Raw genomic sequence first — 27,964 nt, 5'->3', positions numbered from 1 at the left:
ACAAGGACGTCTAGAATCTTAGTTGAAGGATCAATGTAGTGTCACAATCCATGACAAGCTGATCAACCACCTTTCAGTACTCCAGATCCGTTGGTTTCTACTGACCTCTGCTGTGCATCAACTAGTAGTGCAGCTTTTAACACCATATCAGTAAATACCATCGTGAAAAAAGGAGGTAGAGTTGACTTCTGAATTTTATTTTGTGTTAATACAATAAATATACAAAACTTAAACTACTCAACATGCGACTAAAAAGGAGAGGAGAGTTTCTGTACAGTACAATGAAATTCAGGATACCAGCCGACAAGTTGTCAAACTTTACAAAATCTACAAACATCCCTTAAAGTTTGCTTAATTTTTTAAATAACTTCAATTTATTCCATTGTCAGAGTTGAGCAAGACAAATGTCATATTCATTCTCAGTATTTTACTATATACCATTGATTAAAAAGCACAAGTTAAAGCCACAGTCCATCTCAAAACACAAACATCGCTTAGTTTCAACTACTGACTTTCTCACATTTCCCAGTTGATGCATTTTTTTTTTATTGTTTTCAAGCCAACACATATTTAACAGGAACATTCAGGTGCCATTCGTTCAGATTTTCAAAAGATGTAGAATAACTTAAAGTAGCTCAGCACACACACATTCACTCATACTCAAGACCAGAGAGATGAATGACTATTAGACTATTAAGTATAAAAAGGAGGAAACTCATGAGGATGTCAGCCTGTCTCTGCCCACATCAGTGTTCAACTGAACAACCAGTTATCCTTGTTAAGACTTCACTTTGACCGACACCCCACAACACACACATCCATGATATTACAGCACACATGGACACACACACACCCCTCAAACATTCCCAACCCCTCTTCATGTCACATTCAAAGGCTGAAAGTCACAGGTAGGTTCAGTTATAAACACTCAAAACAAGACATGTTAATAAATTGAATCAGAACTTATTCAGTACTTTCTAACATGATGAATACAATCCAACTGAGGGGAAGACAGAACAGACAAACCAATAAACAAGCCTCTCTGGGAATAGAAGAATCTCTCCTTTCACTCAACCATGAAGATAAAAATAATGAATACTCAGGCTATCAACATCTACACAGCCATACAGAACAGACCAATGATATAACTGGGATATAACCAATGATATCTCATGTTCTGAAGGAGTGTTTGGAGAAAGAGGGACTACTGGAGTGGTTCACTTTAATGCACAGCATCAACTTCAAACAGACAGAATCCTCCTTTTTCATCAGTTCATCCACTCACTGGAGTGTAACCGTGGACTTCTATACACACAGATGCCTAGACCAGAGTAGTATCCAGCTGATCTGCAAGCTTTGTCATGCACGTAGAGTACATCTTGATATAATCCTGAATAGTACTAACTGTAACTGAGGTATTTCTCCACCAGAAAACCAAGGCTGGAGACGAGCTAGCTCTCTCTCACACAGTGGAGTCATTTGTTAGCATATAGCTTAGCTAGCATACATGTGTCTGTGCAGGTCTCAAGGCCTAGAATCCAGCTATTGGGTGGATGTGTCTGTGTGTGAAGGAGTGTCTACATGAAGTGCAACTTTACCACTAAAGCAAGGGTCAAGGCTAGAGGATAGAGGCTATGACATTTAGGTTCATGTCATCTGGTTCTTTGTTTATATTATAAGGTATTTTGTTCAAACGTTATCAAAGGCAAGACTACAAGGCTGTGAGAGAAACACGGTTATGAAAAGGATAACCAAGACAGTAGAAGACAGAATCCTGATTTCTGAGACACGTACCTGTTAAATTGAGGATAGATGCAACCACTGGTGTCAGAGCTAACTGCTCTTCTAATCATAACATCAACTGAACAATAACATGTCGCGTGACTGTCATAGTGTACGAACTGTACAGACATAATAGTACCCTTCCTTCCTAATTTAGAGTTCTGATCAGTTTACACTTGCTTCTTGAGATTAAACCATTTAGATGTGATCATTCCGAGGTATTAAACAACATTGTGGAATGCACAGCATTCATCATCAACACTAACCAGTATCACCACCAGAGGACAGACCTCACTGACTAGTGACCATCTCAGCCTGACCGGCTCAGGGTTCAAAAGAAGTAAACAAGTGTTGATTTTATTAAGTGTTACATTTTAACAGTACTTGGCTAAATCCAGTTAATAAAACAGTCGTGGAAGTGAATGGATAGCTACAGCTAAGAGAGTCTTGGTACAATGCTTTAGAGGGAGTGAGAGAAAGAACAGAATCTATAGCTGGGACTCACAACATATGGAGAGACTAATATTCATATACACACGCATACAGACAGCTGTACACCCATACACACAGCTGCACAATCAGACACAAAGGAAAGTTTGCAAACACTTAGTGACATGACTAAGAGGTATGGGGTAAGACAGACACAGGACAAGAGTGCATTAATAAAGTCACTGGGGTGGGCGGAGTTACAGCCCTCAGGGCATGTGAGAGGCGGGGCTTGGTGGAAGCTGGGTGTCGCCATGTGAGCAGAAAGAGGAGAGGGATCAGACGGGGATGTCAAAGCTCAAAGATTCTATAGGAAGTACATCTGCACTGGGAGACAAATTGAATTGAATGAAACGATTCAAACGAGTCTCTCATTTCTACTTCCATCTACTATGACATCATTGGTCTCATCCTTCTAGGTGTCATGCTAGTCATGTCAGTAGAGCTAAGTTAGGAGGGCAGGGAAACTCCAGCTCGCTCTGGAGCTTGGATTGGATGGAGAGAAGAAAGAGGGCGAGCTCTAGGGGGGTCTGTGGACCAATCAGATCTGTTGCTTGAATGCTCCGCTGGCAGCGTTGGAGGCTGCAGTAGCGGCGGCTGTCTGGACCGTCTTGTTGGCCATGACGCCCGTGGCGAACTCTGCCTGGGCCTTCTCAAAGCTGGCCCCTGTGGTGCGGTACATACCATGTACCTGAAGAAATTAGGGGGGGTAGAGAGATGAGAGGGAGGGGGAGAGGAAAATAAGAGGAAGGGAGGGAGAAAGGAGACAGAGAGCAGTGAGAAGGTTATTATCTACTTGAGCATGTCTATAAATACCCCGTGTTCATCATCTCAGAGACTGTGTGGGTGTTCTGGTTCCATTAAGTCTCATCGTCTCTAACACAGTGAAAGGCTGAGTCTCATTCATACCTTTATGAATATGATGAAGAATTGTGTGTGTGTGGTACCTTTTTGAACATGATGAGGGACATGGTAGCAAGGGCAGTGAATAGAGCAGCGATGAGGATCATGATGATGCCAACAGGGATGCTCTTATTCAGACCAGTCAGAGCGGAGATCCACCCACTGGAGGAAAAAAGGACAACCATAGACAAGATTAAAGGGTGAGTAACATGTAACCTTTATTACTTGTATTTCTATGTGCAATCAAAGTTCAGAGAACATTGTGACCGTGTCACTTCCTGTCAATATCTGTGACCGCTTCCTGTCCTTACCTGGCACCCCAGCCGGAGATGCCGATGGACTGCAGCACGTGAACACCAAACTGACAGATGTAGACGAAGAAGAAGACGAAGAAACGGAAAGAGCTGTCACTCCTGGAGAGAGAGAAAGTTTCCTGTTTAATGTGTGTGTGTGTGTATGTTTGTTTGTGTGTGTATGTGTGTATGTGTGTGTGTATGTTTGTTTGTGTGTGTATGTGTGTGTGTGTGTGTGTATGTGTGTGTGTATGTTTGTTTGTGTGTGTATGTATGTGTGTGTGTATATGTATGTTTGTTTGTGTGTGTGTATGTGTGTGTGTGTGTGTGTGTGTGTAGCGACCTGAAGGCTCCGTAGAGGGGTCTATACCAGCAGACGAAGGAGCAGGGAGTGAAGATCATGAACCAGAGCATGGACAGGCCGAAGTCCACTCCTCTGGACGCATCCACACAGAACCAGGCCAAACAGCCAAACATGTTGGCAAACAGTGTCCCCGTGTGGACTGGAGCAGAACCACACACACAATATCATTGGTTAGTTAACATTAAATACATTGCAGATAGAAATGTAACGTATAGAGCTGATATAAATCTATGTTGTGGAGAAAACAACTCTAAACATTACATTTCTATCTGAAAGACTGATAGAGGACCTCAAGCTACCTCACTGTCCTGCCAAGTCATGCTAATGAAGAACAGGATGTGAGGAACAGGAGGAGGATAAGGAAAGATGGCTACTAAATCATTTAACACACTGAGGAGCCTGGTGGTGCCGTGCCAAGTGGAGCGTGAACCAGCACACACAGTGTACACACACAAGAAATGGATAATAAGATGATAGTTGGAGCTGTTTTGTTGGATTTCAGAGCAGCCTTCGATGTTATTGATTATAATTTGTTATTGAAAAACCTCACTTGTTATGGCTTTACATCACCTGCCACCACATGGTTGGAGAGTTACTTATCCAATAGAACTCAGAGTATTCTTCAATGGAAGCTTCTTTAACATCAGATATGTACAGTGCAGTATCCTTTAGGGCAGTTTCCTTGGGCCGTTACTCTTATACTAGTTTTACAAATGATTTGCCACTTGTCTTACAAGAAGCTAAAAGGACTAACACTGTGTTCGAATACTCATACTACCCACACTAACCATACCATTGGTGACGTGAATTGAGTATATAGTGAGCTTATTGGTCATAGTATGGATATAATTAGTGTGCCACTTATACATCAAAGGGTTGCAAAGGGTCGGAAACTTTCCGGGAATTTTCCATGGGAAGTTAAGCCCTGGAATTTTGCTTAAATTCATCAAAAAAAGTTAGCTTATAACAGTAAACCTTTTTTATGGGATACACAAGGCAATTCTAGGTCTTGTGGCATATTTTGGTTAAACTATCAATGAAATTGCAACCCTCTGCATGCACAGTGCATTCTTCCATCACATGTGCAGCTGATTCTCAAGATCTTGCACACTAATGAGATGCTACTGAGCCCACACTGCTACACTGTCTGAGCCAAGGACTACATGCTTTCTGGTAAGTTTTGATTACAATACTGGGTGGGGTGAATATATTTTATATGACATCATTTTTTGTTAACTAGTAAATAGTAGCCTACAGAAAAGTGTGTTTAAATCATTTCTAACTTGTTAACAATTTCTGCTAGTTAGTTTTTGCTACCATGTGGGTTTTAGCTTGCTTGAGCCTGCTAACTGAGTGTTAATTCACCGGTTTCCATACATATTTAATTTTAAAACATTTATCTTACAAAGGAGTTGTTTAATCTAACTGCTTAACTATTTATCTATACATGGAATTGTATTTGTTTGTTTTTTACTCATTGTTTTTCTAATCTTTACAGGAAAATGCCACTGGCACTATCTGATGTGTGGAGACATTTCACTGCAGCTAATGTAGAAAGAATAGCTGTGTACATTTCAAAATACTGTGCCAAATCATATGTGAAGAATGCAACAAAGATGCAGATTCATCTGGCCAAGTGCATAAAGTTCCCTCAGCGCTCACAACAAGCAACCTCTGACAAAAGTCCCTCTGCTTCTATTCGAGGTGAAAATGATGAATCAAACACCTTATCGATAGCAACAGCTCATGGTTCTCCTGGAATCAGAATATGTTTTTTTGACTTAATGGAGGAACGTAGTCAGAGAAATGCTGATGAATGTCTTGCTCGAGCTGTGTATGCAACTGGTTCACCTCTGATGCTCACAGGCAATGTGTATTGGAAGAGATTTCTGAACGTTCTTCGCCCAGCATACACCCCTTTATCTACTCATTTGCTGGATGCAGAGTTCAACAGAGTTCAAGTGAAGATCAAGCAAATAGAAAAAACTGACTTTGGCAATCATCTCTGGTGGGTGGTCGAACAACGTCATCTCCACCCCTCAACCAGTATTCTTCAAGAGCACAGGAACAACAGACTCACAACAGATGAGCTGAAGGCAGTCATCAATAACCTTGGACCACAGAAGGTATTTGCACTGGTGACAGACAATGCTGCAAACATGAAGGCTGCTTGGTCTAAAGTGGAGGAGTCCTGCCCTCACATCACACCCATTGGCTGTGCTGCTCATGCATTGAATCTGCTCCTCAAGGACATCATGGCACTGAAAACAATGGATACACTCTACAAGAGAGCCAAGGAAATGGTTAGGTATGTGAAGGGTCATCAAGTTACAGCAGAAAATCTACCTCACCAAGCAAAGTGAGAAGAATAAGAGCACCACATTGAAGCTGCCCAGCAACACCTGTTGGGGTGGTGTTGTCATCATGGTTGACAGTCTCCTGGAGGGGAAGGAGTCTCTCCAAGAAATGTCCATATCACAGTCTGCCGATATGGACAGCCCCATCAAGAGGATCCTCCTGGATGATGTATTTTGGGAGAGAGTGGTAAGCAGACAAACTCCTGAAACCTATAGCAGTAGCCATTGCATGGATTGAGGGAGACAATGCCCTCCTGTCTGATGTTCAGACTCAGCTTGCAGATGTAAGAGAAGAAATCCGTTCTGCCCTGTCCACTTCACTGTTGCTCCAAGCAGAGGAAACTGCAGTTCTGAAACACATCAAAGGGTGAAGACTTCTGCCTGAAGCCCATACACGCCGCAGCGTACATGTTGGACCCCAACTATGCTGGAAAGAGCATCCGGTCTGGTGCAGAGATTCCTACAGCTAATTCTGTCAAATCAAAAGAATTTGTAAAAAAACAGATTTTGACAGAAATATGGCTGAGACGCAAAGAAAATTCAAGGAGAGGGGGGTACAAAAATGGTCAGATTAATACTGCCATTGAGAAAATTCTAAACATTACCTTTTTCAAGGTCAGTCTCGCATTCTAATTAGCCGCTACTCAAAGTGCTCTGAACAAATTAAGGGAATCATTCAAACATTGGCACATTCTAAGATGCGATGATGGTCCGAAAATACATTACCGATACTATCCCTTGGTCGTATTCTCGCGGGGCAGAAACCTCAGATCAATTGGTAAACTGATTTACTACCGAAAGATATCCCTGCACAATGGGTATTTGTTGTACAAGTGTAATGGCTGTGCTCAATGCAATGGCACTTATAAATGTAGATCCTTCAAACACCCCCAAACAGGGAAACAGATCCCAATCAAAGGTGTTATCACGTGCTCCACTAAAGGCAGTTATTTATATTATAACTTGTCCTTGTGGTAAAAATGATGTGGGTAAAACAAGGTGTGAATTAAAAGTACGTATCTCAGAGCATCATAGCACCATTAGGTGCAAAACCAGACTTACCCAGTTGCGGCCCACCTTTTGGAAGCAAACCACTCGATTTCGTCTCTACGTTATATTGGCATCAAACAGGTCACCCTCCCTAGGAGAGGGGGTGACCTCGACAATTAATTGTTAAAACGAGATTTAAAAGACCCATGCTCCCTTCGGTCTCAACGTAGACTTTGATCTGAAGCCATTCTTGTGATTGTGTATTGTAAATGGTTTGTAGGCTTATGTAGCCAAATTGTATATATGATCGTACACTATCCATTTGTGTTATTTGTATGCTATTTTAATATATGAGAATTAACCAATGATATCAGGCCACACCCGGCCATGATTACAGACACCTGTGTGTGTCTTTTGACAATAAAAATGAGTCACCCCGCAGTGTTTGTCATTATACCCTGATGAAGACCGCTTGTCTGTCGAAACGTTGGACATACATTTTTTGCATCTGAGCTCCTAGAATGTGTGGCTCTCCTTTATTTTTTTTGCAGAGATCAACAAGTCCTACGGTGTCATCACTACCGTGTCTCGCCACCTTGGCCTGGATGAGGTACACTTCCAAGCAAGGGCTTTGGGATGGAGATGAGATATGTTGGCACGACTGCCATATTGCATCAGCCACCTGGTGGAAGGGACTTTGTGGATCTGAGGCTCTTTCCCCTGTTGCCTCCATCATCCTCCAAATCCCACCAACATCAGCCGCCTCAGAGCACAACTGGTCCTTGTTTGGGAACACACGCACCAAAGCACGCAACAGGCTGACCAATACAAGGGTTGAAAAATTGTTGGCCATCCAGGCACATTTCTGGCTTTTTTAGCCTGATGACAAGCCATCCTCAACAAGGTTGGAAAGTGATAGTGAAGATGAGGCCTCAGTCTGATGTTCAAGAGGTGGACATTGAGGACGTCCAGGGAGCCTGAGAGGAAGACAACCAATGCTTTTGTTTCTAGACTATCATTTCACAGATGTTTGTTGAAAACATTTTTGGGAGATGCAATGGATTATTGGGGATCATTCAATATTCCCTTTTGTTGTTCAGTGAAATCATCCCATATGAAGAGTCAACTCCTTTAATTAAAGTTGAATTTATAACTAAATATTTTACATTTTTATTTCTATTGGAGGTAAAAGGTTTGTTTGTCTCCATATGATACAGTAAATATATACAATGCAAAAAACATCTACATTTAAATGTTATTAATATTAATTTGCATACATTTTCTTTAATTACCACCTCTGAATATTCCCCAAAATGTGCAACCCTATTTGCCAGTATCTTAACTATAGGCTAACTGCTCAAAGTTTGACTTGATTATTCCAGTCATTTTTAGCTTAGCTAAATGGTATAGTCGTTGTGCGTTCTCAATGGACATTCGGGTGCTTTCGTAAATTCGCTCTGGCTAGCTACTCCGATTTCAGAGCACTCTCATCTGAGTGTACCAGAGAGCAGAATAATTAATTTACTAGCACTCAACACCGGTTGAATATGGTCGGTGTCAGTTAACGTCGGCAAAAAAAGCATAATTAAATTGCTGCCAACAACAGTTGGTCACCAACGCACTGGATAACATGAAAACGGCCTAACCAGCTCCGCTAGGGGGAATAAAATGGTCAGAGTGGTCACTCTTTTGTATCTGGAAGTAGCTAGCAAGCTAGCCAACGTTAACTTGGGTGCTTGACTGCCGTTGTAAGGTCAGAATGTTCAAAATCAACCCAACTCCTCGGCCAGAGCAAACTCCGAGAGCGAAACGTTCTGATTTCAAACGGACAATCTGACAACGCTCTGAATTTACGAGCACACTCCAGATTGAATTTAAGAACACAGCCGAAGTTGTAAAATGTCTAACTAGTCATTTGTTATGCCAACTAGCTAGCAAGAGGTTGCACAGCAGTAGCATCAACTTCCGGTAGACTGGCGAAGAGCTAGAATGCACAACTGAAAGGATACTGTTCCGTTTACAGTATAATAAAATGTACTAATTAGTATATACTCATTAAGTATGTAGTATACAGTTTGTTGGTATGGGTATTCGAACACAGTTTATGTATGCTGATGACTACACACATCAGCACCTACAGCCAGTAAGCTCACTGAAACTCTTAACAAGGAGTTACAGTCAGTGTCAGAATGGGTAATTATATACTGAATGCCATTACAGTTCATATAAGGAAATCAGTAAATTGAAATAAATTCGTTAGGCCCTAATCTATGGATTTCACATGACTGGGCAGGGGCACCACCATGGGCAGGCCTGGTCTGCATTTTTTAGTCCAGTTGGAAGTACTGCCAAATTCTTTCAAATGACGTTGTATGAGGCTTATGGGAGAGAAATTAACATTCAATTATCTGGCAACAGCTCTGGTGGACATTCCTGTAGTCAGCATGCCAAATGAACGTTCCCTCAAAACTTGAGACATCTGTAGCATTGTGTCGTGTGACAAAACTGCACATTTTAGAGTGGCCTTTTATTCTCCCCAGCACAAGGTGCACTTCTAGGAGTAACATTGGATGGTCAGTTATCATGGTCAAGTCATATTGACAAAGTTTTTGTGAAGATGAGAGGTACAGTGGAGGGAAAAAGTATTTGATCCCCTGCTGATTTTGTACGTTTGCCCACTTACAAAGAAATGATCAGTCTATCATTTTAATAGTAGGTTTTTTTGAATAGTGAGAGACAGAATAACAAAAATATCCAGAAAAACACATGTCAAAAATGTTATAAAATGATTTGCATTTTAATGAGGGAAATAAGTATTTGACCCTTCTGCAAAACATGACTTAGTAATTGGTGGCAAAACCCTTGTTGGCAATCAGAGGTCAGACGTTTCTTGTAGTTGGCCACCAGATTTGCACACATCTCAGGAGGGATTTTGTCCCACTGCTCTTTGCAGATCTTCTCCAAGTCATTAAGGTTGAGGCTGACGTTTGGCAACTCGAACCTTCAGCTCCCTCCACAGATTTTCTATGGGATTAAGGTCTGGAGACTGGCTAGGCCACTCCAGGACCTTAATGTGCTTCTTCTTGAGCCACTCCTTTGTTGCCTTGGCCGTGTGTTTTGGGTCATTGTCATGCTGGAATAGCCATCCACGACCCATTTTCAATGCCCTGGCTGAGGGAAGGAGGTTCTCACCCAAGATTTGACGGTACATGGCCCCGTCCATCGTCCCTTTGACGCGGTGAAGTTGTCCTGTCCCCTTAGCAGAAAAACACCCCCAAAGCATAATGTTTCCACCTCCATGTTTGACGGTGGAGATGGTGTTCTTGGGGTCATAGGCAGCATTCCTCCTCCTCCAAACACGGCGAGTTGAGTTGATGTCAAAGAGCTCCATTTCGGTCTCATCTGACCACAACACTTTCACCCAGTTGTCCTCTGAATCATTCAGATGTTCATTGGCAAACTTCAGACGGGCATGTATATGTGCTTTCTTGAGCAGGGGGACCTTGCGGGCGCTGCAGGATTTTAGTCCTTCACGGCGTAGTGTGTTACCAATTGTTTTCTTGGTGACTATGGTCCCAGCTGCCTTGAGATCATTGACAAGATCCTCCTGTGTAGTTCTGGGCTGATTCCTCACCGTTCTCATGATCATTGCAATTCCACGAGGTGAGATCTTGCATGGAGCCCCAGGCCGAGGGATATTGACAGTTCTTTTGTGTTTCTTCCATTTGCGAATAATCGCACCAAATGTTGTCACCTTCTCACCAAGCTGCTTGGCGATGGTCTTGTAGCCCATTCCAGCCTTGTGTAGGTCTACAATCTTGTCCCTGACATCCTTGGAGAGCTCTTTGGTCTTGGCCATTGTGGAGAGTTTGGAATCTGATTGATTGCTTCTGTGGACAGGTGTCTTTTTTTACAGGTAACAAGCTGCAGTTAGGAGCACTCCCTTTAAGAGTGTGCTCTTAATCTCAGCTCTTTCCCTGTATAAAAGACACCTGGGAGCCAGAAATCTTTCTGATTGAGAGGGGGTCAAATACTTATTTCCCTCATTAAAATGCAAATCAATTTATAACATTTTTGACATGCGTTTTTCTGGGTATTTTTGTTGTTATTCTGTCTCTCACTGTTGAAATAAACCTACCATTAAAATTATAGACTGATCCTTTCTTTGTCAGTGGGCAAACGTACAAAATCAGCAGGGGATCAAATACCTTTTTCCCCCACTGTATGTCTGCATTGTTCTGCTTTCTGCGTTTTTGACACAAAGATCAACTGTACTAGTTGTTCAGGCTTTGATCTTGTCCCATCTTGATTACTGTCTAGTAATATAGTCAGGTGTAGCAAAGAGAGACCTAGCAAAGCTGCAGCTGTCTCAAAACAAAGCAGCACGCCTTACCCTGAACTACAAACATAGAACTAACATCAACAACATGCATGACAGTCTTTCATGGTTGAGGACAAAATTACTACTTCTCTTCTAGTCTTTTTTTAAGACATTTGTGTTGAAAATGCCTAACCACTTGTATAATCTGTTTGTATACACTTCAAAACAGATACACAGTACATACCCGACACGCCAATATGGGTTTCTTCATGGTACTCAAACCCAAAACAGATTCAATACACTGCTCAGTTATGTATAGAGCCAGATGTTACGCAAAATAAACTGCAAAAATCTCTGAAGCTGGAGACTCATATCTCCCTCACTAGCTTTAAGCACCAGCTGTCAGAGCAACTCACAGATCACTGCACATAGCCCATCTGTAAACAGCCCATCTATCTACCTACCTCATCCCCATACTGTATTTATTTATCTTGCTCCTTTGCACCCCAGTATCTCAACTTGCACGTTCATCTTCTGCATATCCTACCATTCCAGTGTTTAATTGCTATATTGTAATTACTTCGCCACCATGGCCTATTTATTGCCTTACCTCCCTTATCCTACCTCATTTGCACATGCTGTATATAGACTTTTTCTACTGTATTATTGATTGTGTGTTTGTTTATTCCATGTATAACTCTGTTGTTGTATGTGTCGAACTGCTTTGCTTTATCTTGGCCAGGTCGCAGATGCAAATGAGAACTTGTTCTCAACTAGCCTACCTGGTTAAATAAAGGTGGGAAAAAAAGCAAGTTTAGCTTTAAAAACATATTGTATCACAGCGCCTCCTCTTTCTATAGCACTCATTTAACTGTAGTGTATATTAGAATATGAATACTGTGTAAATAGTATTTTTGTTGTCTTTCCTATATACACAACGTAATATCTTATGTTGTTCTTGTCTATTACTGATCTTTACTTTGTCATGCATTTGTACATTTTATGTGGACCCCAGGAAGAGTAGCTTCTGCATGTGCAGTAGCTAATGGGGATCCTAATAAACTAAACAGTGTTCACACACACACACAGTCAATAAAATAAATCACAATGAGCAGAACTCTACCTTGGGGCTATAATAATGGCATGACTCTGGGCATTGTATAGAGTCTGGTGTGTTGTAGTCTACAGTTACATTGGCATGGTACAGTCATGACTATAGCGGCAGGATTCTGAACAATACTGAGGAATCTTACACTTCTATAAATGCTCTCTGGTGAGACGGGAAAGAATACATAAGGTGTGGGGAAAGAGGTGGTGAGAGAGAGATGCAGAAAGGGAGATACGGTAGGAGAGAGGTAGGAGGAGTGCCCTAGACAGGTTGGAACTCCCAAAGCCTCCCCCAGTCACCTGACCCGGTCACATGACTAGCTGCATCATGTGGTAGTGGAATTCCACCCTGTACTATTGGCTCATATTGAATACATGCTGCATTTATGTGTTCCTTTGTACCACTTCTCAATAGCCTTTTCAGCTCTAACAGATATGGAGAATAGTAATTATTTTAAGCTTGCAACAAAACTCAGGCAAAAGTTCAGGCATATTGAAAGTACAATTCTAAAAAGTGTATATTTTCCATAGTAGAGTCTGACTTGACAAGGGAGCTGAGCAGTTAACATATGAGGTCACACTTACCCAAATGTAGTACATGATCTTGGGTAGAGACTGAAGCTAGGTTAATGTGGTTATGAGGTATAGGGAACATATATACAGTCACTCACACATCCAGATGTAGTACATGATCTTGACAGTCTTCTGGAAATCTACAGGGATGTCCACTGTGATGTCATGGTAGAAACAGGGACCCACAGGGAACTTCTCTGGGAGAGGAGGCCAGTTGTTTTTCCTACCTGAGACAGGAGAGAGAGGAGAAACATGCTTGAATGATTTTGCTAAGATCTTGTTTGAACTTTTGGGTCTGACAAAGCTTAACAATGTTTTAATGTGGAAACATTGAATGTTATATGAAGGTTGGTGCCAACCTCCTGATGTGTTGAGGGACTGCATCTCTCTCTCCCGGCGGTCTAGCTCTGCTGCCTTCCTCTCCAGCTCCTCCTGTCTCCTCAGCAGCTCTGCTGCAGCACGCACTTGCTCCTACACACACAGTCAAACAGGGGGCACTGACACTCTACAGTACACAGAGATGTTGCGGACGTTATCCAAACTAGATCAGGCTCCATATGGCTGACAAGTCTGATTTGATCTCTGACAGTTAACTTCAAGTCAACTTGAAATTGAGGCAGCTGACTTTGTTTTTGTAATGTACAGTTGAAGTCGGAGGTTTACATAAACAAGTTTCAATGACTCCAACCTAAGTGTTTCAACCACTCCACAAATGTCTTGTTAACGAACTATAGTTTTGGCAAGTCGGTTAGGACATCTACTTTGTGCATGACAAGTAATTTTTAAAACAATTGTTTAAAGACAGATTATTTCACTTTATCACAATTCCAGTGGGTCAGAAGTTTACATACACTAAGTTGACTGTGCCTAAAACGGCTTGGAAAATTCCAGAAAATGATGTCATGGCTTTAGAATCTTCTGATAGGCTAATTGACATCATTTGAGTCAATTGGAGGTGTACCTGTGGATGTATTTCAAGGCCTACCTTCAAACTCAGTGCCTCTTTGCTTGAGATCATGGGAAAATCAAAAGAAAGCAGCCAAGACCTCAGAAAAAAAGATTGTAGACCTCCACAAGTCTGGTTCATCCTTGGGAGCAATTTCCAAACGCCTGAAAGTACCACGTTCATCTGTACAAACAACAGTACACAAGTATAAACATGGTATGGAACCACGCATACCTTGTTCTGTCTCCTAGAGATGAATGTACTTTGGTGCGAAAAGTGAAAATCAATCCCAGAACAGCAAAGGACCTTGTGAAGGACCTTGTGAAGATGCTGGAGGAAACAGGTACAAGTGTATATATCCACAGTAAAACGAGTCCTATATCGACATAACCTGAAAGGCCGCTCAGCAAGGAAGAAGCCACTGCTCCAAAACTGCCATAAAAAAGCCAGACTACAGTTTGCAACTGCACATGGGGACAAAGATCGTACTTTTTGGAGAAATGTCCTCTGATGAAACAAAAATAGAACTGTTTGGCCATAATGACCATCGTTATGTTTGGAGGAAAAAGGGGGAGGCTTGCAAGCTGAAGAACACCATCCCAACCGTGAAGCACAGGGGTGGCAGCATCATGTTGTGGGGGTGCTTTGCTGCAGGAGGGACTGGTGCACTTCACAAAATAGATGGCATCATGAGAAAGGAAAATTACGTATATATTGAAGCAACATCTCAAAACATCAGTCAGGAAGTTAAAGCTTGGCTGCAAATGGGTCTTCCAAATGGACAATGACCCCAAGCATACTTCCAATGTTGTGGCAAAATGGTTTAAGGACAACAAAGTCAAGGTATTGGAGTGGTCATCACAAAGCCCTGACCTCAATCCCATAGAAAATGTGTGGGCATAACTGAAAAAGCGTGTGCGAGCAACGAGGCCTACAAACCTGACTCGGTTACACCAGCTCTGTCAGGAGGAATGGGCCAAAATTCCCCCAACTTATTGTGGGAAGCTTGTGGAAGGCTACCCGAAACGTTTAACCCAAGTTAAACAATTTAAAGGCAATGCTACTAAATACTAATTGAGTGTATGTAAACTTCTGGCCCACTGGGAATATTTTAATATTTTATTTCAACTTTATTTAACCAGGTAGGCAAGTTGAGAACAAGTTCTCATTTACAATTGCGACCTGAATGTGAAGAAATAAAATAAATAAATCATTCTCTCTACTATTATTCTGACATTTCATATTCTTAAAATAAAGTGGTGATCCTAACTGACCTAAGACAGGGAATCTTTACTAGGATTAAATGTCAGGAATTGTGAAAAACTGAGTTTAAATGTATTTGGCTAAGGTGTATGTAAACTTCCAACTTCATCTGTATCTCTGTGTGTGTGTGTGTGTGTGTGTGTGTGTGTGTGTGTGTGTGTGTGTGTGTGTGTGTGTGTGTGTGTGTGTGTGTGTGGCAGAGACTACGGTGTTAGCACAGTCCCAGTCGTCATCTCCAACTGCTCTCTCTCCATGCAAGTCAGAATAATTAACGCCCTGCTGCTTACTTTACAAAATGCTAATTGCCTCGCTAACGTGTGTGCCCCATCTCTAGTAGTGCATGCTACAACTGCAGGTGAAGCAATATCTGCATTTGACATCATTAGCCATCGCTAGTAGTCCCTAGCCAAACTACTGAAAAAAAATGCTGAACAATGCATCTTTAAAGTAGGAAGGATTTGTATTTAAACAGTGAAGAGAAAGGATACTAGTCACATGCCTTATTGCCAACTTCCTGGTGCAGCATTCTGAAACTATCTCTGTGTGTATGACGAAGGACAAAACTGTGTCAGTAGAGGTATAAATAGTCCCTAAAACTTTAGATTAGGGCGTTTTCTTTTTCCTGTGTTATCTGTCTGCTTGTGTCTCTATCACACTCTTTTTGCAAACACTAAGTTACACTTTTCCCTCAGGAGGCAAGGTGTAGAGCTAGGCTATCTCCACACTGTCACAAACAGCTTTTATTAGAACACTCCACATGCTGAGGGAGTCTGCTGCCTCGTAGCCAGGAGCTGTCACACCCACCCCGGGGGGGCATGCATGGTGTTTATATGGAAATACATTCCATCGCGAAAAGGTACAGCCGTAGAGCTCTCCTCTCTTTTCTTCAGAGGGGTGGAATTGCATGGTGTAAAAGGGTAGTAGAGGTTGTGAGGTGTGTGGGGGGGGGTACCTGTGTCTGTTGAGGCTGCGAGTATGCAGGCGGTTCTTCCGTAGGCTTCATGATGGCTGGCTGTGTGTTGGTGGTGGTGGGGGCAGGTACTTTGGGTGCCGTGCCAGGAGGGACCTGGCAGGAAAATAGAATCATCACACACTGGTTTAGTGTCAACCCACACCCTATTCTCCATGTAGTACACTACTTCTGACAAGAACCCCATGTAGCTCAGCTCAAAACAAGGTAGTGTACTAGTGGTCCTCTGTTGGTAGAACATGGTGCTTGCAACCCCAGGATAGTGGGTTCAATTCCCGGGACCACTTAAAATGTATGCACATATGACTAAGTCGCTTTGGATAAAAGGGTCTGCTAAATGTCATAATATATCACTAACGAGGGAATAGGGTGTTAGCTGAGAAGCAGACATTCAGGAATCAGAATCTTCAGCCACTCCTCCTGGAAGTTAGCGCTGAATATAATGCCATAACGAACACTAATCATCTGCAGTCACCATCAGTACCATATCAGCTCTTCTATTTCTCTCATCAATGGTGTCGCTCCCTCACATCCAACAGCCCACCTCTCCTCAACACTTCAAACAGTGTGCAGTGTACTGTGCACTTCTCACCGGCTTGGCATCTGTGAAGGGGTTGTACTCTTCCAAACCTGGAGGAGCATTTTGTGTTACTTGTGTCACTGACGGATCCTGAGAGGAAAGGAAAAGAGAGAACAAAGTCAGTGTTCATACAGTAGATCACCAGGAGCAGTGAGGCAGTCAACAGGCTGCACTCCCATGTAGTAAATCAGGCCTTAATAACAGGCTCTCAAATTGTCTAGCCTATATCTGCTGCATTGCCATGGTGTGATGAATGAACTCTGAAGCCACTCCAGTGTGACGTGAACAGATCATCTGTAGTGGATGCTAGCCTAGCCTAAGCTTACTTCAACCCAATCTATGATGTCTGCTTACAAATCAAGAGCACCACCAGCCTCATCTACCTAACCTGGCCTCAGGTTTTCAAAAGAACAATCAGAACATACTTTTCATCTGAATAAGAGAATGCCTCCACAATTACAAGGCTGTAGACAGACAGACCGACCCCAACAGCAGGCTACCCTTCACTGTCAACCCAGGGCTATAATCCAAAACTGGCAAAGACAGGATGATTCCAATCATTTTCCCCACCACAGACAGCTATAAATATGGCAGAGCCCACAAGTTAGCAGAGGAAGGCGTTCTCTTCTCTAAGAAAAAAGACTGGGTACTGCTGCTAGCATGCTGTGCTGTGTAGACAAATACAGTCTAGGCTAATCATTATATTTCATCAACCTTTATTTTAGGCTATGCAGATTTAATGTTGGTATCAGTCAGTTAAAACCTCAGTTTCATTGGCCTACTTTGTTCTCCAGTCTCCTTGTAAAGCCAGGAGGCTACAGGTAGGCTATTTGCCAAGTGCTAAAAGTAGGCCTAGAGGTGCACCTCCCAGGACTGATGCATTGTTTAACTACTGTGTGTCCACTGTGTCTACAGGTGTGTGCTGCTGTCAGCTCTGAAACAGAGAATAAGGTGTGCTTTGGTGTAGGCTATATCATCACTGTGTCTACAGGTGTGTGCTGCTGTCAGCTCTGAAACAGAGAATAAGGTGTGCTTTGGTGTAGGCTATATCATCACTGTGTGTGTGCATGGATGCACGGATGTGTAGGGTGCATTTCAGGTAGCCAGCTCACAATGACAAGAAGTTTCACTCATGCAGCATAAATTCAGATGAGACTCAGGTTCAGTGCAGTCCAAGATAGCAGTCTATACTGGATTTATTGGCTACAGACTAGTGCAGTGGAGCCAGTTACAGCCGGTACGGTCCAGTATCAGTCAGTCTGTCCCAGTCCAACCCTCCTCCTCTGTTCTGACTGAGTCTCATGTCTGTGTTTAACAGAAGCAGGCTGCTCCTTGTCCCGAGGACAGGCCAGTCATCAATATTTCAGGGTATATCGTGATGAATCTGTAATACGGTCCTGACGCACAGCCACAAACACACAGCGCTTAAGTACAAGCACACCCCATTGAACTTCAAAACTACAAGATAAGCTACTGCTTTTGTTAGCCTACAGTACAACAGATTCAACAGGTTGGACCGATCTAGGTTATGTGAAACACAAAAAACATCAGTTAATGTTAGAAATGAGGGGCCATTAACATAGCTCCACTAGAAGGTGAAGTATTCCTCTCCTTCTGAGAGCATCTCACAGAGAGAAAGCAGCCGTACAGGAAGTCACTACTGCCACAGCAACAACGATGCTGACGCGCACAATGCAAACACACAAACACGTGGGTGTAGGTGTTAGATAGGGATAACTTGTAGCCTCTCTACATCAATCTCACGGCGACACTGCAACAACGACTTCTTCATCAGCTATTTGGTAGATGGGTTTTAGGAAGGCAAATGCTTTGATAAGAGAAACTACCATGAAAGAGCAGGAAGCAAGTCAGGGGAAAGCAGCCAAAAATACCCTAAGCACCAGCTGTCGCCATGACAGCACCATATGATTTCATGAACTATTGAAGAGAGCCCGGAGTTGCAGGGAATTAATCACTAGGCTACTGGCTTCAAGGCTAAAACGGGCTGAAATGGGGAGTCAATGAAAAGCGGCTATGAAAAGTGGCTAGTTTTTCCTAGCCACCGTGCATCTACATCTGCATTGCTTGCTGTTTGGGGTTTAGGCTGAGTTTCTGTATAGCACTGTGACATCTGATGATGTAAAAAGGGCTTTATAAATACATTTGATTGAACTAACAATGCCATTACCGACAGTGGTCTTAGAAATCCTGTGTTCTGTTAGGTTAGCCTAGGCCTAATTCTGGGGTGCACAGATTAGGTCATTGAGGACAGTAGTCCCTGCTGCTTTTCAGCCATGCCGTTTAATCCCTTTGAGTAACTAGGTGTGTGCTGTGCACTCTGTGCAATACGTGATTTATTGATCCATGACAGGGAGGAGCCAAACAGGACAGCGGCCCACTAGGACTGGGGTAAGGCAGGCACTCATGTCCCAATTCAAGTGACTGGGTGACAAATGTGAGCACTTCAGATGGAATCACTACAGCCTTCCAGCTCTGAAATCTGACCAATCCTGTATGTTCACACACAGATTCCTGAGATTATATATACAGTACCAGTCAAAAGTTTGACACACCTACTCATTCAAGGGTTTCTCTTAATTTTTTTTACAAACTTCTACATTGTAGAATAATAGTGAAGACATCAAAACTATGAAGTAACACATATGGAATCATGTAGTAACCAAAAAAAGTGTTAAACAAATCAAAATATTTTATATTATAGATTCTTCAAAGTAGCCACCCTTTGCCTTGATGACAGCTTCGCACACTCTTGGCATTCTTTCAACCAGCTTCACCTGGAATGCTTTTCCAACAGTCTTGAAGGAGTTCCCAAATATGCTGAGAACTTGTTGGCTGTTTTTCCTTCACTCTGCGGTCCAACTCATCCCAAACCATCTCAATTGGGTTGAGGTTGGTTAAATTGTGGAGGCCATGTCATCTGATGCAGCCCTCCATCACACTCCTTCTTGGTCAATGAGCTCTTACACAGCCTGGAGGTGTGTTATGGGTCATTGTCCTGTTGAAAAACAAATGATAGTCTAAGCGCAAAACAGATGGGCTGGCGTATCGCTGCAGAATGCTGTGGTAGCCATGCTGGTTAAGTGTGCCTTGAATTCTAAATAAATCACCAACCGTGTCACCAGCAAAGCACCATCACACCTCCTCCATGCTTCACGTTGGGAACCACACATGCGGAGATCATCCGTTCACCTACTCTGCGTCGGCAGTTGGAACCAAAAGTCTCAAATTTGACCAAAGGACAGATTTCCACCGATCTAATGTCCATTGCTCGTGTTTCTTGGCCCAAGCAAATATTTTATTCTTCTTATTGGGGGGCCTTTAGTGGTTTCTTTGCAGCAATTCGACCATGAAGGCCTGATTCACACAGTCTCCTCTGAACAGTTGATGTTGAGATGTGTGTTACTTGAACTCTGTGAAGCATTTATTTGGGATGCAATTTCTGAGGCTGGTAACTCTAATGAACTTATCCTCTGCAGCAGAGGCAACTCTGGGTCTTCCTTTCCTGTGGCAGTCCTCACGAGAGTCAATTTCATCATAGCACTTGATGGTTTTTGCGACTGCACTTGAAGAACGTTTCAAAGTACTTAATTTTCCGGATTGTCGGACCTTCCTGTCTTAAAGTAATGATGGACTGTTGTTTCTCTTTGCTTATTTGAGCTGTTCTTGTCATAATATGGACTTGGTCTTTTACCAAATAGGGCTTTCTTCTGTATGCCACCTTTACCTTGTTACAAGACAACTGATTGGCTCAAACGCATTAAGGAAAGAAATTCCACAAATTAACAAGGGACACCTGTTAGTTGAAATGCATTCCAGGTGACTACCTCATGAAGCTGGTTGAGAGAATGCCAAGAATGTGCAAAGCTGTCATCAAGGCAAAGGCTGGCTACTTTGAAGCTAAAATATTTAGATTTCTTTAACACTTTTTTGGTTACCACATGATTCCATATGTGTAATTTCATAGTTGATATTTTAACTATTAATCTACAATGTAGATCAAAAATAAAGAAAAACCCTGGAATGAGTAGGTGTGTCCAAACTTGACTGGTACTGTGCGTGCGTGCGTGCGTATATATATATATATTTTTTTTTGAATCCCATTAGCTGTTGCAATAGCAGCAGCTACTCTTCCTGGGGTACACAATCTGCAGCAATACGTGAGAGCAGAGAAATGCAGAGAGGGACTAATCGTGTATAGCCCAATAAATAAATTACTGTTTGTGGCGCTGTGGTCAGCACACCACTCCACAACTCGTGTTAAATTACATACATGTCTATACAGCACAGTTAGCTGTGGGAAGTACACCATTCATTCCTTCTCTAAAAATAAAACCATGCTTACGATCAATTATCAATAATCCTTATACATAGGCCTAAGCATCAACCTACAGACCAAGCCACATCATTCAAACAGCAAGGAGGGGACATAATTTAATGAGGGCAACTCTGCTGCTTCCAGGATTGACAAGGCAATGATTAAAGGACAAGAATGTGTATGTGTCTCTCAGAGTTGAGAGCTAGCAAGCAACCGTGTCAGTGAGTAAACTGTAATTTAATTGAAACAGAGAGAGAAAGGGCGAGAGAGAAACCGATAAAGAATCCGATAAAGAAAGGAAGAAAGAGGTTTGTGTCTAAAACAAGGAACAACTAGCCTGGGAAGGAACCTAACCAAGTAAAACTCAACTCTGCGATGCAGGCCTACTTCTCATCAACGGAGTTGATCGGCGCCTAGTGTGGGCGCCGATAAAATTAAGTTATCAAAAACTACAGATTTCAGCACCCAAAGAATAGTCCGCAATTACACGGGTAAATGTCCATGTGATGTTGCGAGCTCCAGTTCGCCCACACTAGTCACCGCTCAACTCTGTTGATATGAAGTTGGCTACATCGAGTTGCGTTTTACTTAGCTAGGAAGCAGCCTAGGCAAACAATACAAAGCAGGACCTGTTTACCAAGCAAACAGGGTAAAATGTGCTGTGAGGATCAAATACACAGTTTCTCCCTGGTGAGACACTTCTACATTGACAGTCTACAGATCTAAGTAATAGGCTTCCATTATCATAATGAAAGCAATGCAACATCTTACAACCACCACAGTAGCAGGTATCAACGCAGTATTCATGGAAAGCAAACGTGGTGTGGGGGGGGGGTCACAGAATTCCATTTTTTTTTTACCTTTAAATTTTCCTAGGCAAGTCAGTTAAGAACAAATTCTTATTTAGAATGATGGCCTACCCCGGCCAAACCCGGACGGCGCAGGGCCAAATGTGCGCCGCCCTATGGGACTCCCAATCACGACCAGTTGTGATTCAGCCTGGATTTGAACCAGTGACTGTAGTGATGCCTCTTGCACTGAGATGCAGTGCCTTAGACCGCTGCGCCACTCAGGACATCACAGCAGCACATCAAATGACTGTAGGCATCCATAATATCATGTTGTTTGAATGAAACGACTTAAACTATTGGCTTGAATAGAGTATTCTGCCTGTCAATCACAATGTGGTGATTGAATTCCAAGACAACAGTTGAGACAGCGGGCTACCATCAGACCATGCACTTCATGCGAGTCTTCCTACCACGAAATCTACCACTGTTTACACAGCAGGAATATGGTGCAGTTTGGACAAAGTTGGATTCAGGATGTTTATTTGATAGCGAAAGACATTTCACTTTATGTCTGGTAAGTACAGTTCCTAGAAATTATACATGTGCTTTTGTTGCAAGGAACAGTTTTTTTGATGATGTCAGTTATATTGTGGTATTGTTATTTTCCGTCACCAAACACCAGAACGATGACCATCTCAGGGAGTCCAACCAATTCACAAACTACCTATGTTGTGTCCAAAGCGATCTGAGCCGATGGACAACCCCAAAGACTGGGATTATCATTCCCAGAATCACTGACAACAAAAGGTGCCCCCACAGTGCTCCCATTCACCCCCTCTTCAAATCCCCTGGATTATTTATTCCAAATACATCACACATTTTCATAGCATGCGGGTTGTGCTCAGACTTCTACTCTGCAGACTTTACATTAGTAAGCATCAGCGTGTGGCCATTGAGGATTAACCTACATTGTGTCAGTTGTGAAAGGGCGTGTTTTGGACATATAAAGGTATGTTGTTTCCCATAACATAAAAAATGGTCAATGCTACACACAGTCCGATACAAGCAACACTTTTGCCTGATGAAGTTAATAACACTGTTGGCATGTCCACCATGTCTATAACACTGTTGTCATGTCCACCATGTCTGTAACACTGCTGTCATGTCCACCATGTCTGTAACACTGCTGTCATGTGTAACGCCAGGCACTAACTGCCGACCAACATCAATTCCAATGATTTGTCCTAAATTAATAACTCACAAGTGCTTAATGAATCAACATGAGGCCACATACGTGTGTGTGTGTGTGTGTGTGTGTGTGTGTGTTAGACCATATACGCTGCCGGTCTAGCAGAGATAAACAGTTCAGGAGAAGACGCACCACAACAGATGGGTGGCAAATCATAAGCAAGTTAACGTTAGCTAGCTAGATGTAGCAGCTAGCATACTGACACTGATAACATCACACATGACAAGAATACGCTAAATCATCTAGCTAGCTAGTTTACTGTACTAGCTAATATCGTTTGTAAATAATTGCCTGATATAGTACAACTTTATCTTTGTTCCAAATAACGAATTGCTAGTTACTGTACTGTTAAAGTCTAGGTTGAAGATGACAATACATTTTCGACCTAGGCTAATGTTAAACGTCTGCTAGAAAGTATTGCAAGCTAGCTAGCTGACGTTACTGCTGCTATGCTGTCAGTCATGCCAGGAGAAACGACCTGACACTGCTATCGCTAGAAAGCTAGTTAGCTAACGTTAGCTTAGTAAACTAAAATGAATTCAACAGAGATGACATAGTTTGCTAGTTATAATAATCAGACTAACCAATTAGCATAGCCAAATGACAGACCGGTGAGTATTACACCTACCTGAAAGGGATTATTGAATTCAGGGTCCGCGAACGGGTTGTGGTCGAAATCTGACATCGTACTTCGATGATGTCTTCAATTATTAAAAACCGAAGCGGTAGTAAAAAAAATAAACAGCTGTACTTCAAAACAACGGCTGCAGCTAGTCTTGTCGCGGATTGCTTTGACCTCCGTTCCACCAGCAAGAATAAGCAAGACCTAGCAAGACTAAGCAAGACCTAGCCAGAATAAGGCCGTGACCTCGGCGATTTTCCTTCAAAATAAAAGTTCCGCAATGAAGATTGTGAAAAATAATTCAAATGGCCGAAAATCTTAACATTTTATGAGGAAATGTTAGCAGACGTATAATGTTGTTTAATTACCAATATAAAAAAAGTTATAAAGTGAATCGCCTTTATAGCACAAATAACATTATATCATTGACAATGTTAACATTAAAAGTAATGATTACCAGATAGTTATCACTGTAACAGTAATACAAATAAAATACAAAAAATGTTATAATGCTACTATTAATACTAATAATAACAATAGTAATATTATAATAATCAACTTTAGAAAACACTTTTAAATCCCCATTGTTAATTAGCCCATTGTTGGTATCGCACAATGTTCAGTACGTTTTTCATATTTAACATACTACACCAGCGTACACAATTCCCTTTACATTGTGTCGCAGTAAAAGGGGGTTCCATTCTACTCAGGAGTACTTACAAATAAACAAAAACAAAACATGGCTCACATTTGGGATCACACAAACGACTTCACCAGGAGGGAAAGGGATTGGTATTTTTGAAGGCCGATGTTCAGCTCAGCCAATCAAGCAGCTCAGTTTACCAGCTCTTACCTGCTTGTGTTCTTGTATCCAACAACGGATCAGTAGAGACGACTGGATGCGCTTGCATCGCTGGCCTTGGAAAGTCATGCAGCCTCAATTTTGTGGAAGGTAGGCTAATAAGCAAAGCCACTTGCATTTCTAAGTCTAACATTGCTTAACATAAGCGATTACCGCATACAAGCAGCCTACATGTGTTGTGGTGACAGTTACTATAATCCATAGGCTAACATTATGATAGAGTTCTTAGATGATATGACCAATCTCCGCATTACTTTTTTATTTAACCTTTATTTAACCAGGAAGCGCTCATTGAGATTTGAAATCACTTTTTCAAGAGCGTCCTGGCCAAGATAGGCAGCACCAAGTCATTACACAATTACAGACAGACAACATGAAAAACTACAAGTAATCTAGTAAAAACCATAGAATTCACAAGAGTATAACAAAATCGTAAAAAAGCAAATGAAAAACATTGACAGGTCAGGGAATCAGCCTCAAAATCCTTCATCAGTGATTTAAAAACACCAATCGGGACAAGTTCTTCCAGTTTAAAAGTATTTTGTAAGGCGTTCCAAGCCGATGGCGCAGAGTACATAAAAGCCCTTTAACCAAATTCAGTTCGGACATTTGGTCTTGTAATGGATGTTTATAGCCTATTTTCTTCGTTCCTTGTATAGATGAAAGTGCGTAATACTGCCTTATCTAGACACATAATGATAAAATAGTCAGGCTTAACATTTTTAGGCAAGTCAGTTAAGAACAAATTCCTATTTACAATGACGGCCTACCCTGGACAAACCCAGATGACACTGGGCCAATTGTGCGCCGCCCTATGGGTCTCCCAATCATGGCCGGATGTGATTCTGCATGGATTCAAACCAGAGACTGCAGTGACTCCTCTTGCACTGAGATGCAGTCCCATAAACCGCTGCGCCACTCGGGAGCCCTCAGGCTGTCCTGAGGTTGAAGGCATTCTACTTAACACGCATGCTGCCATTTATTGTTGAGGAGCATCAGGCAGGCAGATTGTCACTGAGTGACAAATATATGCAGCTCTGTAGAAGTATGTAGTCAGGTGTCTCTCCTGTTTGCAGTTATTATTAACACATTGTTTTTCAGTTAAAAAGCCCGACTTAATGCATCAACAGTCTCAGTATTGTGGAAATAGTTTTTATAGTTGTTTTTTATTAATAAGTATGTAAAACAAATAATTAAGTTGAGTTGTTATAGAATGAATTGACATTTATTTAACGTAACTTTTGACAACTTTAATTCATATTGGGAAATCGACATTGAAAATGGCATTTGACTAGTCAGTTCACTCAGCGTCTTCATGAAGGATATCACCACGCATGTTACACAGAGCAGCACAGATTCAAAGTATTTTGTCCATTTTAGATGAGAGGTTGATTGGTACTGTTTGTGATGATTCTAAACCGTTTGAGCCGTTGAATTACGCGTTCCACATGAACCCTCACGTTAGTTATCCGTCTTGTACATGTGGTGTCCTCCTCTGACAGCTGTGAACCTCTTTTTGTGAAGGCAGGAATTGTTCATTTGACCTTCCTCTCGTGTAGCAGATCACGGATTGTGAAGCCATGACCTCATCACCTGGACAGAGGTACTCCAGGGACCTAGAATCCAATGTTATATATTTGTCGCTACATATACCTCCATATGCTGAGGAGATGTACATCACTAAACAACAAGGAGCAATGGCCACCAGCCCTTTGGTTCCTTCCCCAGGCGTTATTGTTTCTGTATCTGTTTCATGTCGGTGTGCTGTTCGCTTTACATGATCACCTGAGCTGTAGTTGTGATCACTTAGAGATGGGTCTTCCCATTGGGTTTGGGCATCCTTCTCTGAAGGCATATCCATTCCTTCTCTGTTGGCCAATCCCCATTTTCAATTCGGTGAACACTTGAGCCTGTCTTCTGTTTAAGAAATCAGTATGGCTTGTTAAACAAGTCAATTGACAAAACTGTACAATAAGACACCATACTGCATGAAAGCTCTTAATATTTAATAATCATATATATATATAAAATTGAATTTTATTGATTTGTAGAGGAAATAAATTGTGCTATTATGAGACTATGCTTAGATGCAAGAGGGAGACACAATGAGAGCAGGCATACTGCTCAAGCCTTTGGCTTACCTGTCACTGATGACTGCCTGACCGACTCTTCTTCACGAGTGGAGCATCGTGGCCAAACCATTTTTCTGGGTAAGGATGCTCCACTGTAGGCTTCTTGTCAAATAAGTGGTAGGAGCACACAAAGGGAGGTTTTGGTGGTTTCTTTAGGAACAACGCTTTGAGCCAGAGCCGCAAAGACTGTCTCTTTAGGATGCGGATGCAGGTCGAATTGAGTTCCACAGGTACATTCAGATAGACGTAGAGGTTGGTGTTAAAAACATATTTGTTGTAAAAACTGGCTCTAGATACAATTATTGTGACACCCTCGTACTGAACATATAAAGCTTCTCCTGTTGATCGAGTTTAGTATTTTGTGCGGTTCTGTCAGTGTAAAACTATTATACTTTCAACTAAAAGTGCCGCTTTCGCCTTCCGCCTCTAGCACAATAGCAACTAAATCGCCACAATCACTGTGACGTTACATAATAAGGCGAATAAGGGCCGCGACGCTCCTCTGGGTGTAACCTCTGTGGATTTGGAGCTAGAATGACAAATCTTATAGAAATACTTGTAATTATTCTTTGTATGATAACTACTATAAAATATTGATAATTGTGCACATTTTCCATCATTTACGCCCTAACTATTAATTTACAAAGTATACAGGATGGGACTTTTATTCTGAATGATTCCAAAAATCTGTGACCTGGAAGTACTTAGTTATTCTTGCTTGTTTCACAGCGGTCTTGTTTAGTCTCGGCAACAAAATGGCTAACAATGATACCAGTCTCTTTAGCGAACGTCCCACTTCTTGCCACTCATTGTCAATGCCAAAGAGACGTGCCTTTCAGCAATCTTCAAATATGAACATTCTATCATTAATGAGCTCGAAGAGATCAGAAGATTTGATCCTAATATAACCCACACAGCTATTATCCAATCACAATATTAATGCAAATTAGATCGATAGGAAAACGTTCTAAAGTTTAGTAAATACATTTGATTGGAAACATTTAAACATTGGGTATTCTGACGTAATACATGTAATT

At 41.9% G+C, this 27,964-nt stretch overlaps 1 protein-coding gene and 1 long non-coding RNA gene across 2 annotated transcripts; both read right to left on the bottom strand.

The window, feature by feature from the left end:
* Positions 1–176: 176 nt before the first annotated feature.
* On the bottom strand, positions 177–24,195 carry LOC106568142 (secretory carrier-associated membrane protein 1). Its single transcript, XM_014138214.2, has 9 exons — positions 23,940–24,195; positions 16,948–17,025; positions 16,338–16,451; positions 13,536–13,647; positions 13,275–13,403; positions 3,808–3,967; positions 3,483–3,584; positions 3,216–3,333; positions 177–2,959 (listed from the first exon to the last, which is right to left on the bottom strand). The coding sequence occupies exons 1-9, from the start codon at positions 23,994–23,996 to the stop codon at positions 2,810–2,812; spliced, it is 1,020 nt and encodes a 339-aa protein (XP_013993689.1). The 5' UTR covers positions 23,997–24,195; the 3' UTR covers positions 177–2,809.
* A 1,798-nt stretch (positions 24,196–25,993) lies between these two features.
* LOC106568148 (uncharacterized) lies at positions 25,994–27,400 on the bottom strand. Its single transcript, XR_001320236.2, has 2 exons — positions 26,937–27,400; positions 25,994–26,712 (listed from the first exon to the last, which is right to left on the bottom strand). It is a non-coding gene; the product is annotated as an uncharacterized lncRNA (long non-coding RNA).
* Positions 27,401–27,964: the final 564 nt, after the last annotated feature.

The sequence above is a fragment of the Salmo salar genome, chromosome ssa01 (genome assembly GCF_905237065.1).
Source record: "Salmo salar chromosome ssa01, Ssal_v3.1, whole genome shotgun sequence".
Taxonomy (NCBI): Eukaryota; Metazoa; Chordata; class Actinopteri; order Salmoniformes; family Salmonidae; genus Salmo; species Salmo salar.
This window is presented reverse-complemented; position numbering and strand designations above follow the sequence as displayed.